Source organism: Hemicordylus capensis, chromosome 12, assembly GCF_027244095.1.
Source record: "Hemicordylus capensis ecotype Gifberg chromosome 12, rHemCap1.1.pri, whole genome shotgun sequence".
In the NCBI taxonomy this organism is placed as follows: Eukaryota; Metazoa; Chordata; class Lepidosauria; order Squamata; family Cordylidae; genus Hemicordylus; species Hemicordylus capensis.
In genome coordinates, this window is record NC_069668.1 from 13,687 (window position 1) to 28,234 (window position 14,548).

At 56.1% G+C, this 14,548-nt stretch overlaps 1 protein-coding gene across 1 annotated transcript in view; it reads left to right on the top strand.

The window, feature by feature from the left end:
- Window positions 1–14,548, top strand: part of SLC43A2 (solute carrier family 43 member 2) — a 28,905-nt gene that overhangs the window by 740 nt on the left and 13,617 nt on the right. Inside the window, exons 2-5 of the mRNA XM_053275569.1 lie at window positions 1,803–1,991; window positions 8,997–9,240; window positions 10,016–10,071; window positions 11,264–11,340. Coding sequence (XP_053131544.1) covers window positions 1,832–1,991; window positions 8,997–9,240; window positions 10,016–10,071; window positions 11,264–11,340 — 537 coding nt within the window. The 5' untranslated portion in view covers window positions 1,803–1,831. The remainder of the gene's footprint in view (window positions 1–1,802; window positions 1,992–8,996; window positions 9,241–10,015; window positions 10,072–11,263; window positions 11,341–14,548) is intronic.

Consider the following 14,548-nt stretch of genomic DNA (forward strand, 5'->3'; position numbering starts at 1 on the left):
GAAGTGTCTGCCCCTTTCGTGCCCCCTGTTATAAATCTCTCCTCTCCCTGTTCCTTCAGTTTCTCCTTGAAACTGACGCTCCTTTCCTGCTGCTTAGCCTTTGGACAGCAGCTTCCAGTGGAGGCTCTTCCTAAGCAGGGTGCTGAAGATCTGTGTTCAGATCCTACACCCAGTGGGCTGGAAGGTCCCTGACTTGGAGTGGGGTCGTTGGATTGGGCGATCACTTTCCCCCAGGCTTAAATCCCTCCCTTCACAAAGTTGCTGTCTTCTGTGGAAAAGGGAAAAGCCGGGCGCAGTATGAGCACCTGTGACTCTTGTGAAATCTCAGCCCCCTACAACCCTGGGCTCCCTTCCCGGGTCTGGATTGCATGGTGCACATTACGTTCGGGCTGTTTACAAACTGTTCTCTGGATTGCACGAAGCCTCCGTTGCCTCTCTGCTGCCCAGTTTGGAGAGATCCCTTCTGGAGCTCTTGGCAGCCACCCCAAATCATTGTGGGTCCTGTGTAAACCCGATTGCCCTCCTGGTTGCAGAATGACACACACATTAGCCCACTGACCGCTGGTCCTGATCCAGATCCTTGGAGGACTCTCCCGCTATCTGCTCCCCTCCAGGCCCAGATCCTCCCCTTGTTCTCTATTCAGTTACTAATGCGTAAGAGGAGACACCCCCCCCAACTCTTCTGCCACTAGTAAGTTTACTTTGTCAAGAGATTTTGGGGAGACCAAGTCAATAACTGACTCCCGGCTACGTGCTTTGCTGACACAATTAAAGAACTCAAGGAGACTGGATTTTCTTTGCTGGTGATGGCCTTCATGGTGCTCTCTATCAATGTACACAATAACATAAGTGCAGCCCTGCTGGATCAGGCCCAAGGAGGCCCATCCAGTCCAGCCTCCTGTTTCACACCACGACCCACCCACCCCAGATGCCGCTGGAAGCCACAGGCAGGAGTTGCGGGCGTATCTGGGCCAACAGAGAGCCGCAGCCATGCTGATGGTTCCCCTGCAAGGCTTGTTCTTCGGATTCTTCAACTGTGCCTTGTTTTCCGTGACCTCGGGGGAAAGTTGGGCTCTGTGACTTCCCAGAGCCTCCTCTTTAAAAATGAGGGGCTGCCTTCCAAACTGCTCAAGTGGCATGTCTTTTTTCAGAAGAGCTGGGCAGTTTCACACTCGAGTTCTTGGAAGACTCGTCTTGGGCAACTGCTGTCCGGCTCTAGTGGTTTCATAATTCGCCCGCTGCTTTCTGCAACATCGTCATTTCTCATTTCTGACGATGAGGCTCCTGTGGGACGAGGGAGGGCTCTGTGTTGCCTGTAACGGGGATTTCCCAGATGTTGGTGGACTACAATGCCCAGCACCCCTAGCTGCCATGGCCTTTAGCTGGGGATGATGGGAGTTGTAGCCCACCTCATCGGGGAACCCCTGTTACATGCAGCGTTGTAGGGACAAAGATTTTTTTTTCCCAAATTCATTTTTTATTAAGTAGGGACAAAGATTTTGAAGGACGAGCCTTGCCGAGGAACAGTCAGCATGGCTTCTGCTAGTGTTTGCCCCAGATCCCGGCGTTCTTCCTCGGTGGGAATTCACAAATAAAACGAGTGCACTGTCATTACGAACTGGAATAAGTGTATATTGTATATTATGAACTGGGATGTCATGGGGTGGTGGTGGGGCTTGAGGTGTGTGCCTCCTACAGGCTGCCCAGGGCAGAGCTTGCATCTGTGTGGGGATGGGTGGGGGGCTCTTCCCAGAGAGGGGGCTGCTCATGTTAAAAGGTGCTTTGTGTTTCTTGTGTACCAGGTGAGGAGGACCCCCCCGTTGACATCAAGATGGCCCCCACACTAGCCACTGCCCACCGGCGTCGCTGGTGGATGGCCATCACAGCCGTGGTGGAGAACCTCTTCTTCTCGGCGGTCCTCCTGGGCTGGGGGTCCCTGCTCATCATGCTCAAATCGGAGGGCTTCTACGCTTACCTGTGTCACCTGCCAGGTAAGCCTCCGCCCTGTCTGCGTTCACCCCGTCACGTTCTCCGCATTTTGGGCAGAGGGGGGCGTTGAGGATCCCATCGAGTGCAGGGGTTAGGAAGCTGCCTTCTACCGAGTCCGACCCTTGGTCCATCTAGCTCAGGATTGTCTACCCAGACTGGCAGCGGCTTCTCCAAGGTTGCAGGCAGGAGTCTCTTGCAGCCCTATCTTGGAGATGCTGCCAGGGTGGGAACTTGGTGCCTAGATGCTCTTCCCAGAGCAGCTCCATCCCCTGAGGGGAATCTCTTCCAGTGCTCACACTTCTAGTCTCCTCCCATTCCTATGCAACCAGGGCAGACCCTGGAGGTCCTGAGTTCAGATTCTGAGAGCATCTCCAGGTCGGGCTGGGCAAGACCCCTGCCAGAAACCTTGGAGGGCGGCTGCCAGTCAGTGTGGGCAATACAGACCTGGGGGGCAAAGGTCTGATTCAGCAGACAGCCACTTCCTGTGATCTCGCCAAATTCCTGCCAGGGCTGGAAACTTCCCCGTGCCTCGAATCTTTGCAGACCCTGTGAAAGATTGACTCGGCGGTGTCCAAAGTGCAGGACTGATCATGTCTGAGTGGACGGTGCAGCGGCCAGGGTGGGAGGAGGGACACCGACCCGTGCAGGCAGCCCCTGCCCCCCACCGCCTTCATCAGCCCCCAAGACCTTGCTAGCTTCTGCTGACATCTGCAAAGCGGGCACCCCCTTCTTTTATGGCTGCTGCGGATTCCCGGGGGGTGGGAGTCAAGTGTGAGAGCAAAGTGTACACAGGCCCAAAGGCCACCCTGCAGCGCTCACACAGGTAGGAACCTAGGCAGCGGCCATATACTGAGTCAGACCCTTGGTCCAGCGAGTTTAGGATTGTCTACCCAGACTGGCAGCAGCTCTCCAAGGTCTCAGTGGGGTGTCTTTCCCAGCTCTGTCTGGAGATGCTGCCAGGGAGAGAACCCAGGCAGCGCTCCGGGTCTCAGAGCTGCATCCCCAGGCTGGGGATGTGTGGGGAGAAGATCAAGGGCCATGTTCAAAAGTCCCCTCCCTCGGGGATGGGGCAGAAGCTCAGTGTTGGAGCCTCAGCTTGGCACGCAGAAGGGCCCGGGTTCGATCCCTGGCAGCAACTCTAGTTCGGGCTGGGGGAAACTCCGGCTTGAACCCCGGGAGAGCTGCTGCCTGCCAGTGCTGACCGTCCTGAACTGGATGAACCAATGGCCTGACTCGGCTTCCAGCTGCTTCCTAGGTCTGATGAAGTCTCCAGAACTCTGTGGCCCCGAAAATCACACGGCTCAGTCCCATGATCTTGCTTCTGCGGTTTCCTGGCAGTTGGGCTGCCCTCCGTCACGGCTGCTGTGCTCTTGATACGGCTCCAGACCAGGGAGGGACTTCCCTTTCTCTCTCCAAGTGACGCTGCCTTCTGTGCTCAGCGGACGGCCTTGTTTGCTGGAGCGTGGGGGTTGCTATGGGAGTTGCTGTCGTGGCACGAAGGGCCTCGCTTCGTGCTGAGCTCGAGTCGGAACTGCTGACTGAGCAGGCCCGGGTGGCAGCAACAGGCTCTTTCGGGCTGAGCTGGGCGAGGCTTGGACCTTGGTCCTCCTTGGAGGTGGGCCTCACAGCGCCCTACAGGCAGAAAGCAGGGTGCTTATTCTCTCCGGCTTTCCTGTTGGAAAGATGGCCCCCAGAAGCTGCCTTGGACCGGTCCGTTCGACTCCGTGCCGTCTACTCTGACTGGTAGCAGCTCTCCAAAGTTCCAGGCAGGAGTCTTCCCCAGTCCTACTTGGAGATGCTGCCGGGGATTCAACCTGGGACCTTCTGCAGGCCAAGCCGAGGCTCTGCCTCTGAGCAACAACCCTGTCGCCTAAAGGGAAGGCATTTCGGAGCATGGCCCTTGACCTCCTCCCCAGCCTAGGGATGCAGCTCTGGGTGGGGGGTGCTTCTTGCACAAACTCGCTCCAGTCTGGATCGGGCTCTGACGAATTGACCTTGTAACCTGTCGAATCGGCATTGAATCGTACTGCCCTTGTAACCTGTTGAATCGGCATCTTCTGCTTCCTGAGCTGCTGACTCGACTGCCTCTCCTTATCTGCGTCTGTGACCTTTATTCGGGCGACTCGCCTTCCCTTCCCGGGTGGGAGCTGTTGATGAACGGACGGGGGGGGGGGGGGAGGGAGAATCTTGCATATCCCGGAAAGGCTTCTGCTTCTCTCCTCGGAGGCGGCTGACCTCATCCTGTGCTCCCTTGCTGTGTTTCTCAGGGTGAAAAGCGCTGTGCAGTGCAGCAGAGCGGGAGGAGAGCTGGCCTTGAGGTGGCGAGCATGAATCCCCCCCTCCGCTAAGCAGGGTCTGACCTGGTTTGCATTGGGATGGGACACTGCCTCTGAGCGCTGCGAGATTTCCCCCCTGAGGCCATCGGGCCGTAGCTCAGTGTTAGGGCATTCCCAGGCTTGGGCCGGGCTGGGAGAGACTCCTGAGCCCGGAACCCTGGAGAGCCGCTGCCGGTCAGAGCAGGCAATCCTGAGCTAGAGGCACCAAGAACCTGACTCGGTAGGAGGCCGCTTCCTCTGCTCCTCACTTACAGACGCCCAGGTGTTTTCTTGGAAAGAGAAGCCCTCTGGGGTTCATCCGGTCTCGGAGCCCTGCCCCCTTTTCTTGGAGGTGCATAGGATCTCAGAATGCTAGAGCTGGGGGGGCACCTTGGGGGTCTTCTAGTACACACACACACACACACACACACACACACACACACACACACACACACACACACTCAGTGCAGGAAACGGCTGGCACATCCCTGAAAGGCGGCCGTCTCCAGCCTGAGGACCCCCAGCCAAGGAAAGCCCACCATCTCATGAGGCAGACAGTTCCGCTGTCCCCACAGGCCCTGCCGTTAAGAAGGTCTTCCTAGAGTCTAGCTGAAAGCAGCTTTCTTGCTCCTTCAGCAGACCGGTTGTAGACCTCCGGAGGGACGGAGAGGGCGTCTGCTGCGCCTCTTTCTATGCGGCAGCCCTTTGGATAGTTGAAGGCTGCTTTTCTCTCCCCACCTGGACCCCAGTCTCCTCTCCTCCAGGCTGAACACACCAGCCCAGTCTGTCAATGTCCTCCTTCAAATGCAGCCTCCCCCGGAAGGAGACCCGGGGGTCCAGGTGAGGTCTGGCATTAATGGAATATTCATCGGAGTGAGCCTGATCGTCTGATAAGGCTTGAACGGCGACCTTCCTGGTCTTACCTTGGAAAGAGGCACAGCGCCGAACTCTGATGCTGAAGATAAACTTTGTACCGGAGTAGCTGTTGGGATTCCATGTGACTGTGAGATTTAAAAAAAAAAAAGCAAACCAAGTTCTCGGTCAAAAGGCATGACGGACGGGCTTGGAGTCTACAGCTGAAGATCAGCTAGCGGGAGGTGGCTTGCCAGAAATCACAGCGGGGAACCTTTAGAGCCTTGGAAATGCTGTTCAGTGCTTGCACCGTGTATACGGCAAAACGCCGCCCGTCCTTTCACACGTTGTGCTTCCTGGCTTCACCTCCATGCACCCACTTTATCTGGAGCTTGGAAGAGAGGGAGCGGCCGTCGGAGTCAGACTGTGGTCCCCCCAGCTCTGTCTTGTCTGCACTGGCAGGTAGCAGCAGCTCTGCGGGGCCTTGGACTTGCGTGCAAACCAGGTGCTATTCCACTAAACTAAGGGCCTTGGGAACATTCAAAGCTGCCTGGGACTTGGAACATAGGAAGCTGCCATATACTGAGTCCGACCCTTGGTCCATCTAGCTCAGGATTGTCTACCCAGACAGGCAGCAGTGGCTTCTCCAAGGTTGCAGGCAGGAGTCTCTCTCCGCCCTCTCTTGGAGATGCTGCTGCCAGGGAGGGAACTTAGAACCTAGATGCTCTTCCCAGAGTGGCCCCATTATCCCCTGAGGGGAATATCTTGTCGGGCTCATACATCAAGTCTCCCATTCAGATGCAACCAGGGCAGACCCTGCTTAGCTAAGGGGACAAGTCATGCTGGCTACCCCCAAGACCAGCTCTCCTCAAAGAGATGCTCTACCCGCAAGCTACAGGTGCTCCAAATGAGCATGTGCAGCTGCCACCAACTGAATCTGATGCGTGGTCCATCTAGCTCAGTGTTGTCTACCCTGACCGGCAGCAGCGACTCTCCAGGGTTCCAGTCTTTTTCCCAGCCTGCCTGGAGGTGCTGCCAGGGCCCTCCCTCCTGCAGCCAAAGCGGGGGCTTTTCGGCTGAGCTTTGACCCTCGCGCCCTGCGGGCACGAGTGCTTGTCCCCTGCGCCTGGCTTCCCAAGGGCAGGGACGGGGCGTTTGCCGCGGTCCGTGTTTCCACTGCAAACATCCTCTGTTTGTGTTGGAGCAGCAGCTGCCCCGTTGAACCCCCCCCCCACATTCTCTGGGTCAGCTGGAAGGAGCCAGGACAGGGAGGTTTCCGGGCACGGAGGAGGAGGAGGTTCTCTCGCGCACACCTGTCTCCCCCTCACCTGCTGCTGTGCTCTCTCTGCAAAGGCGGAAACTGGCTCCACCTGTTCTGTGTGCATGCCTCGGAGAGAGCTTGGTTAATATTTGCACAGAGGGACTTCTTGAGGCGGGGGCCCCCTGCCCGTTCTGCATTCCAGCCTTCCTATTATGGGATGGTGGGGGGCGGGGGGGAGAAGCAGGCATTAATCAACCTTTGCTGAGCAGGCTGTGGGGAGTGGGGGAGGTCTCCTCCGGCCCCCAGATCCGCTGAGTAGTGGGTAGTACCCTGGCCCAATCCCCTCCCCAGAGGGGGCAGAGATGGGCAACCCAAATGAGCCAGGGCGGGGTGGGGGGTGACTCCGATTGTGGGGTGTGACATCCGGCACAGGGATGGTGTTTCTCTGTGTCATGACATTAGTAGCTGGGCTCACCTGTTGAAGGTGAAGAATGCTGGGAGATTCGGGACAGACCAAAGGGCCCCTTTGCTAAGCAGGGTCCGCCCTGCTTTGCATTTGGATGGGAGACATGTGAGCACTGGGAAGGGTCCCCCTGGGGCCGCTCTGGGAAGAGCATCTGCCTGTTTGCGTGCAGAAGGTTCCCGGTTCCCTCCCTGGCCGCAGCATCTCCAAGAGAGGGCTGGGAGAGACGCCTGCCTGCCACCTGGGAGAAGCCGCTACCGGTCCGGGTAGACAATCCTGAGCTAGAGGGACCAAGGCTCTGACTCCACAAAAGGCAGCTTCCTATGACATGGCGCATAACGACACTGTGGAACTCGCTGCCACCAGATGTGGCGATGGCCACCAATCTAGACAGTTTTGAAAAGGGATTAGACAGATTCATGGAGGAGAGGGCTATCATGGTGTATGTTTCTGTCTGGAGCAGAAGTGACTTGGCCGTGAACACCAGGTGCTGGGGAACACCAACAGGAAGGGGGCACTTTCCCTATTCCCCCACCTCCACCCCCCGCAGGCTTCCCCAATACAGCTGGCTGGCTACTGCGTAAGCAGGATCCTGGACTCGGTGGGCCTTTTCCCTCTGTTTCTACATCCATGTGCAATTATGATGCAAAAAATGTGTTAAGGTTTTCAATGATTTTGATGGGTAAATTGGGTTGATGTTTTCGATGTTTTTCATTTGGAAACCACCCTGAGATGCAAGTTTGGGGCGGTATAGAAATATTTTAAATAAGTAAGTAGATTGTTTTTCTTGTCCAACTTGTCTTGTCAGTTGGAGCAGCAGTTGAACAGGCAGGGCTTGGGTCAGGGCAGAGAAGGGAGGAAGGGTCTCTCTTGGGACGCCGAGTAAAGACAGCTCTGCGTATCAGCTGGGTTAAAAATAAAGGGGCCTGCAGTTGACTTCCTTGGTACAGGTGGTGGGTAACCCTGTTTTGGTGGAGAACTAGGAAAGTGCACGTGTTTGGGTTAGGGTGCTGCAACAAACAAGCAATAACCGTCAGTTTGGGACTCAAAAGAAAAACAATCCTCTGCAGAAACCGTCTTGTTTAGTACACTTCATTCTGTTTGTTTGTCATCTTTAGATACCGCCTGATGTGTGTATCTCTAAGCAGTGTTTATGCAGAGGCTTGAAGTTGGCTTGAAGGAGTCAGCGAGTATAAAGTCTGATTTGAAATCTTCAGGAACCTTTTTTCATGAATCGGAACGAACACTGAAATCCAACCTCCTGATGGGGATTGGCTTCAAGCACACTTTGGTTCACGTGCAGGCGATGCAGTGGAGACGTGGCCATTTTTGATGACCTCACTTTGCTCCGGAAACCCTCTGGGCCACCTAGAAATATGTCCCTGAGGGCTGCGCTGCTGCTTCCTGGGAAAAGGAGGGTTTCGAAACTTGCAGCTTCGCCTGTACAGGAGGGCCAGGTCTGCCCCCCCCCCCCCGCACTAGGGAGACCTAGGGGCATCAGTTCTTGCAGGGTGCATGAACTGTGCCAGAAGAGAGTCCTCCAGTTATCCTTGCTCTCCCTCTGGTCTGGCACCCCTGAAGTGCTGCACAGGGGTGTGAGGATGGAAGAGCTCACTCGACTCCCTTGCAGACTCGGCACCCCAGAAGGGTGCACGCTTCTCTGCTCGTTGCACCCCGGCCCCCAAGAAAACGGCTCTTTCCGTCAGCTGCACTCCCTTTCTTGAAGCTGAATTTCCGAAGAGAAGTGGGCACGGGCTGGATTTCCAAATTAACAGCCGCCTCTTCTCCTCTCTGAAATGTTAGAGTTTTGCCCTCATAATAGACTCCGGAACTCTCTCCCACTGGATCCTCAAACCTGCACGGTCTAGTCATTTGCTGGTCATCCTTATTCCACCCACCACCACCATATCACCATAGCTGGATTAGGCGTTGCTAACAGGGGTCCCGAACGTGCATCTGAGAAAGCAGCTTTCTGTGGCAAGCTTGATGCCACCGCAAACCTGTAGAGTCTCAAAGGTGCTGCTTGGATGGTGACTCCCCCACTGGCTGGATCGTGCTTGGAGCTGACCTCTCTCTCCTCTCCTCTCCTCTCCTCTCCCCCCACCCCGACTTCCAGATAACTCGACCGCTGTGGCCAATTCCAACTCGTCAACGGGCAACCAGACGCCGGCACACGAGCCGACCCACGAAGCGGCACACGAGCCGGTGGTGCGCATGAACGGCTGGCTCATTTGCAAGGAGCAGGACGAGATGCTGAACTTGGCCTTCACGGTGGGCTCCTTCCTGCTGAGCGCCATCACCTTGCCCCTGGGCATCGTCATGGACAAATACGGCCCGCGGAAGCTGCGGCTGCTGGGCAGGTGAGCGCTGAGGGTGGCGGGGTCGCTGGGGCCGACGCTAGGTGTTTGGTGCGCAGGCGTTGCTGCCCTCGTGCAGAGGGATTCAGCGGTTACTAGAAGGGACACAGCCTTCAGACAGCTGATGCTCATCTTCATAGGGACGTGGGAGGCTGCCTACCGAGTCAGACCCTTGGTCCATCTAGCTCAGCACTGTCAACACAGACCGGCAGCGGCTCGCCAAGGTTTCAGGCAGGAGTCTCTCTCTCAGCCCTATCTTGGAGATGCTGCCAGGGAGGGAACCGGGGACCCTGACCCTAACCCTCTCCCTTTAATAGTCTCTCGTCATATTAGAACCTGGGATAATCCGGTGAAGCTGAATGCTGGGAGATTCAGGACAGACGAAAGGCAGTACTTCTTGACACGACGTGTAGTTAAACTATGGAACTCGCTGCCACCAGATGGGGCGACGGCCCCCAATCTAGACAGTTCTTCAAAGGGGGATTACACAGATTCATGGAGGAGAGGGCTATCATGACTGTATATTTCTACCTGGGTCAGAAGTGACATGGCCCTGAACACCAAGAGGAGGGGGCACTTTCCCTATTCTCCCCCCCCCCCGCCGCACACTTGCAAGCTTCCCCAATATGGCTGGCTGGCTGGCTACTGCGTATGCAGGATGCTGAGCTAGATGGGCTTTGGCCTGATCCAGCATCTTATGTTCACGTGCCATTGAAGAAGTTGTGTCTCTTCTGTATGTGGGTTCCACCGGTGGCTGATGATCCCCTCTCTGTTTCAGCGCCTGCTTTGCCGTGTCGTGCGTCATGATTGCCTATGGAGCCAGTAACCCAGACTGTAAGTATACCATTACAAATTACGTGGCAACTGGGACCACAGATGTGGGTTTTGTGGGAAACTGAGAACTAGAAACCTTCCTGGAGGAAAAACTCGCTCCAAGATTTCCCCATGCAGATTTTGTTGGCTTGCATCACACTTGTACAACTCCTCAAATTGCACAACTCCTCAAATTGCACAGGTCAGGTCCCTCGCCCTGACCTGATTTTTCTGATGTCCTAAATAGATTGTGTACTGAGCTGGCAGGGTGTCCGACCTATATATTTAGTCATTAAAAACCCACACCCCGATTGCACTCCGGTTTACAAGTCAATAAAACCTCACGTACCCTTTCACACACTTCCCAGGGATAATTGTCTGAAAAAACACTAATTGGAACTTTGAAATTGCCGGTCTTGGCATTGGCATCCCATTCAGGGCTGTGAATGTATCTTATGAAACAATGAATTTATGGAAAAGGAGAAAAATTCCACGGAGAAAAATAGAGGATGCAGTTGGCTGCTGCCCAAATACTGCCAGAGCCAGTGTGGTGTAGTGGTTAGAGTTTTGGACTAGGTGCAGGAAGTTAAAGTGTGCCATCCAGTTGATTTCGACTCCTGGCGCCCACAGAGCCCTGTGGTTGTCTTTGGTAGAATACAGGAGGGGTTGACCATGGCCGCCTCCTGCACAGTGTGAGATGATGCCTTTCAGCTTCTTCCCGTATTGCTGCTGCCCAATAGAGTACCCGCAGGGATTCGAACCAGCAACCTTCTGCTTAGTCGAGCGTTTCCCTGCTGCTCCACTTAAGGTGGTTAGGAGTATGAAGGCCTGAGTTTAAATTGCCCCCACCACCTTCCACCAGGAAACTTCTCTGTCTCTTGGCCCTGCCTACTTCGCAGGGTTCTGCGTTGAAGCTAAACAGAACCGTGTCCACAATTCTGGGCTTCTGGGAAGAAAAGCAGGGTAGAAATGGGGAAATAATCCGGGAAGAGAAAAACTCCTCCTGGCCCCATCCTCCTCTCTCGGCAAGCCTGTGCCCCATGGCACCAGGAATTCGGGACCTCCTGTGGCTGAACCCCTCGCCCTGACCTGCCTGGGCTACTAGCAGCTGGATTCTCAGGAGGCCCCGCTGGGCGCCGCCGCTGCCTTGCGGGGTTCCCCGGCCTCCTGCTTGCCCCACTGAAGGCTTTGTTCTCTGCTTCTCTCTCCACAGCTCTGTCGGTCCTGATTTTCATCTCGCTCTCCTTGAACGGCTTTGGGGGGATGTGCATGACCTTCACGTCTCTCACGGTAAGTGCCAAGGGGTGGGGAGGCCAGCAAGGAGCATCCTTGGAAATTGACCCACTGCTGGCAAAGACGGCCAGGACCACAAAAGCATCATAACACACTGAAAAAGGAGAGCCTTGGAATGCTATTGCCTCTTCCCCATCTCTCTGGGTGCCGTAGCACTTGCCAACAATCACCATGAGCATTTGTCTCCTTGATGGTATGACTGACCACCCCAGCTGGCTCAGGTTGGCTTGATGGATTAACTGTCTCCTGGATTCTGGGGTTTGGGATTCCCCCTGGATTCTGGGGTTCTTCTGTTAGGAGGAGAGGGGACTGGGAAGGCACGGGCGGGGGGGGGGGGCTCTGCTGGGCATGTGGAAAACAGGTTGTCTCCTCTTCCATCTTCGCCGGGTGGCGATGTGTGTTCTTCAGGGGTGCATTTCTGCATCGCTGCCAGGTTGCTGCCATGTTCCTGGCGGCTTGGCTTAGCTTGAGGGTTTCTCTCAAGTGATCAGTGCTTTGGCTTTTCCCGGAGACTTCGCTTCCTTCCTGTGAGGCTCAGCAGCAGTTTTGCTGCACGGAGGTTGCTCCCTTGGAAACACAGCCCTGGTTGGGGGCACGAAGCCCTCCCTTCCCCGCCCCCCTGAAAGGGCAGTGGGTGCATCTCAGGCTCCCCCCCCCCGCCGGCCTGGGACTGATGGTGGCAGCTGTGTTTATGGGGCACCCTCCGGCGCAGCTGTTGTGGCTTAGAGGGGCGTGCCTCTGAGTTCAGCGGGCATTCGTGTCCTGCGTGTAAACACCAGCTGTACACCCTGTCCAGGTCGCGGAGGAGGAGGAAAGCGGCCTCTTCCAAGAGGGCAGGTCGCCGCGGGAGGCCTGGGTCTGGAAGGGCCCGTTTGCCCCGGCTTGGGAGGTCCCTTCTGGGCAAGAGGAAAACCACCTCGGCCAGCTGGCTTGGACTCCAGGCCACCTGGAGGTCCACAGGCCCTGCCCCCCATTTTTGGCTGTGGTTGGTGCCACCCCAGGCGAGGGGTGTTCATGGTGGTTTGGGGCAATGTTTATCCCCCCCCACTGGAGACGTAGAATAGGCAGTCGCGTCGTTCTGTGTGATTCACCTCTTCTTGATCCCTTCCCCACGAACCTGAGATTCAGGGTAGAATTGCAGTCCCTTTTGCACAGATGTGCAGGTCGATGACAATACAACACGCCGAAAGTGGACCGTCTTGCGATACTTTTCCTTCCCCTCCGTCTCTTGGGGTGCAGACCGGGTCAAAAGCCACCCCGAGCCTCCCCCCGCCCTCCCCTGACGGGACCTGCCATCCTGGCTGGCTCATGGCCTAAGCCATGAAATCCTTGCAACCCACGTCCCTCGAGAGGAGGCGTTGGGTCCCGGCCCGGGGCTGCTGTGCCCCACTGCAGTGCTGCCCCGGGCTGCGGTTCGCTCTCCCCTGTGCGGCCGAAATCGGTCCACTAGTTGCCTCGCCTGCTCTGGGGTTATCTGGGGACTCGGCTGCTGCAATGCATCCAGAGCTGCCGCTGCTGCAGCCAGAGAGCTGATGACGAGGAGGCGGAGGCGGAACGGAGCTGGGGGGCGGGGGGGAGAGGTTTCTTTCTCTCGCTTCTCCTGCCGGGGAGATCCTTGCAGCAGAGCGGTTCGGTGGCGTTGTAAACAGGCAGCTCGGCCTGGCGATTCGGACTGCCCGTCTCGGAGTTCCTGGAATCCGGAGCAGATGAACTTTCCGGCCGTGTTTACGTGGTGTCATCGGAGATGGTTGTGGGGGGTGGGTGGGGATGGGACCCAGTAATCCCTCATGCCCACCTTGCCGGTGCCGGTGCTTTCCTCGCTCGGCACTGCCAGTAAAAACAGCACTTGTGAAAGGCTGTAAAGGCGGCGCTGGCGATGGAGTCTCTTTCCCCGGCTTCGTTGCCAAGAGATGGGAAGTGTTCCTGCACCTTCCGAGCCTTCAGGGGATGCCCGATGCCCGAAAGCAGGCTGGGTCGACGGCTCAGGCCCTCCAGCTCCTCTTGGACTACAACGCCCATCGCCCCAGCCACAGTGGTTGGGAATCATGGGAGTTGTTAGCCCAGCAGCAGCTGGAGCGACAGAGTTGTCTGGCTCTGCTCAAAAGACTGGTATGCTTGCTTGTGTGTGTGTGTGTGTGTGTGTGTGTGTGTTTTCAACGAAGGAGCAGCTGGATTGGGCCCCCATGGATCAGGACTCCTGCATGGGGGAGGGAGCTGTAACCTTATATCCTCCCGCCCCACACACACACACTCTCTAATGGTGGTTGCTTGTCATGGGGGAAAAATGTTTCCATTGGCAACAGGGGAACTCCCCCCCCCATGGTAAATAACAGCTGTGGGGGCCCGGTGGAATTTGGCTTGGGGACAGGGTGGGTTAAAGTGCCCTCTCCTCCCTGTGGCCCCTGTCCTCAGGCAACCCTGCCGTTGCTCAGTTTCGAAAGAAGCAGAACTGTGTCCAGCGTCGGCTCCCCCTTGGACCGGCCAGAGCAGCCTTTCTTTCCCCGGCAACTGGTTCTGGCTTGGGGTGGTGGAGGTCACAGGAGCGCACGAGGTCTGGGTTTGGGGAGAGCAGGCCCGGCTCGGCGGGCTTCCTGGGGACACATCGGCCACATGACCCCCGTGCCTCGGTCCCTGGCCCGTCTCCTTTAAGGTCACTTTCTCCAGAGGGCTGGTTGAGAAGGGGTGTGGTTGGAGCCCTTGGAGCAGAGGATTTTGCAGGGGGAAAGGGCATGCCAAACCTTTGCAGGGGGGGGGGGTGGAAATTCCCATGCACATTTCTCTCTCGCTTGCAGAAAGTTTTCTCAGGAAATCTGACTCTTCAGATTTTTCTGATGCCCTAAATAGATTGTGATCTGACTTGGCCGGTTGTTTGACCTATATATTGACTTCAAAACAAACACCCTCCTGTTTACAAATCAATAAAACATATGTGTCTATTCTTTCACACGCCTCCTAGGGACAACACTAATTAAAACTATGCGTTTGCTGAGCTTGCCTAATCGTGCATTGGCATCCCATTCTCTGTTACAAATATCTATTTTATGGAACAATGAGATTTTTAGAAGTGGAAAATAAAGTGTGGGGAAATCTTATCGTTTGGAAAAGTTTCCGCGGACGAACTTCAACTTGACATCTCTGCAAGCTCATGGGAACTTGTACTGGTTAGAGTGTTGGACTGGGACTGGGGAGATCTGAGTTCAAATCC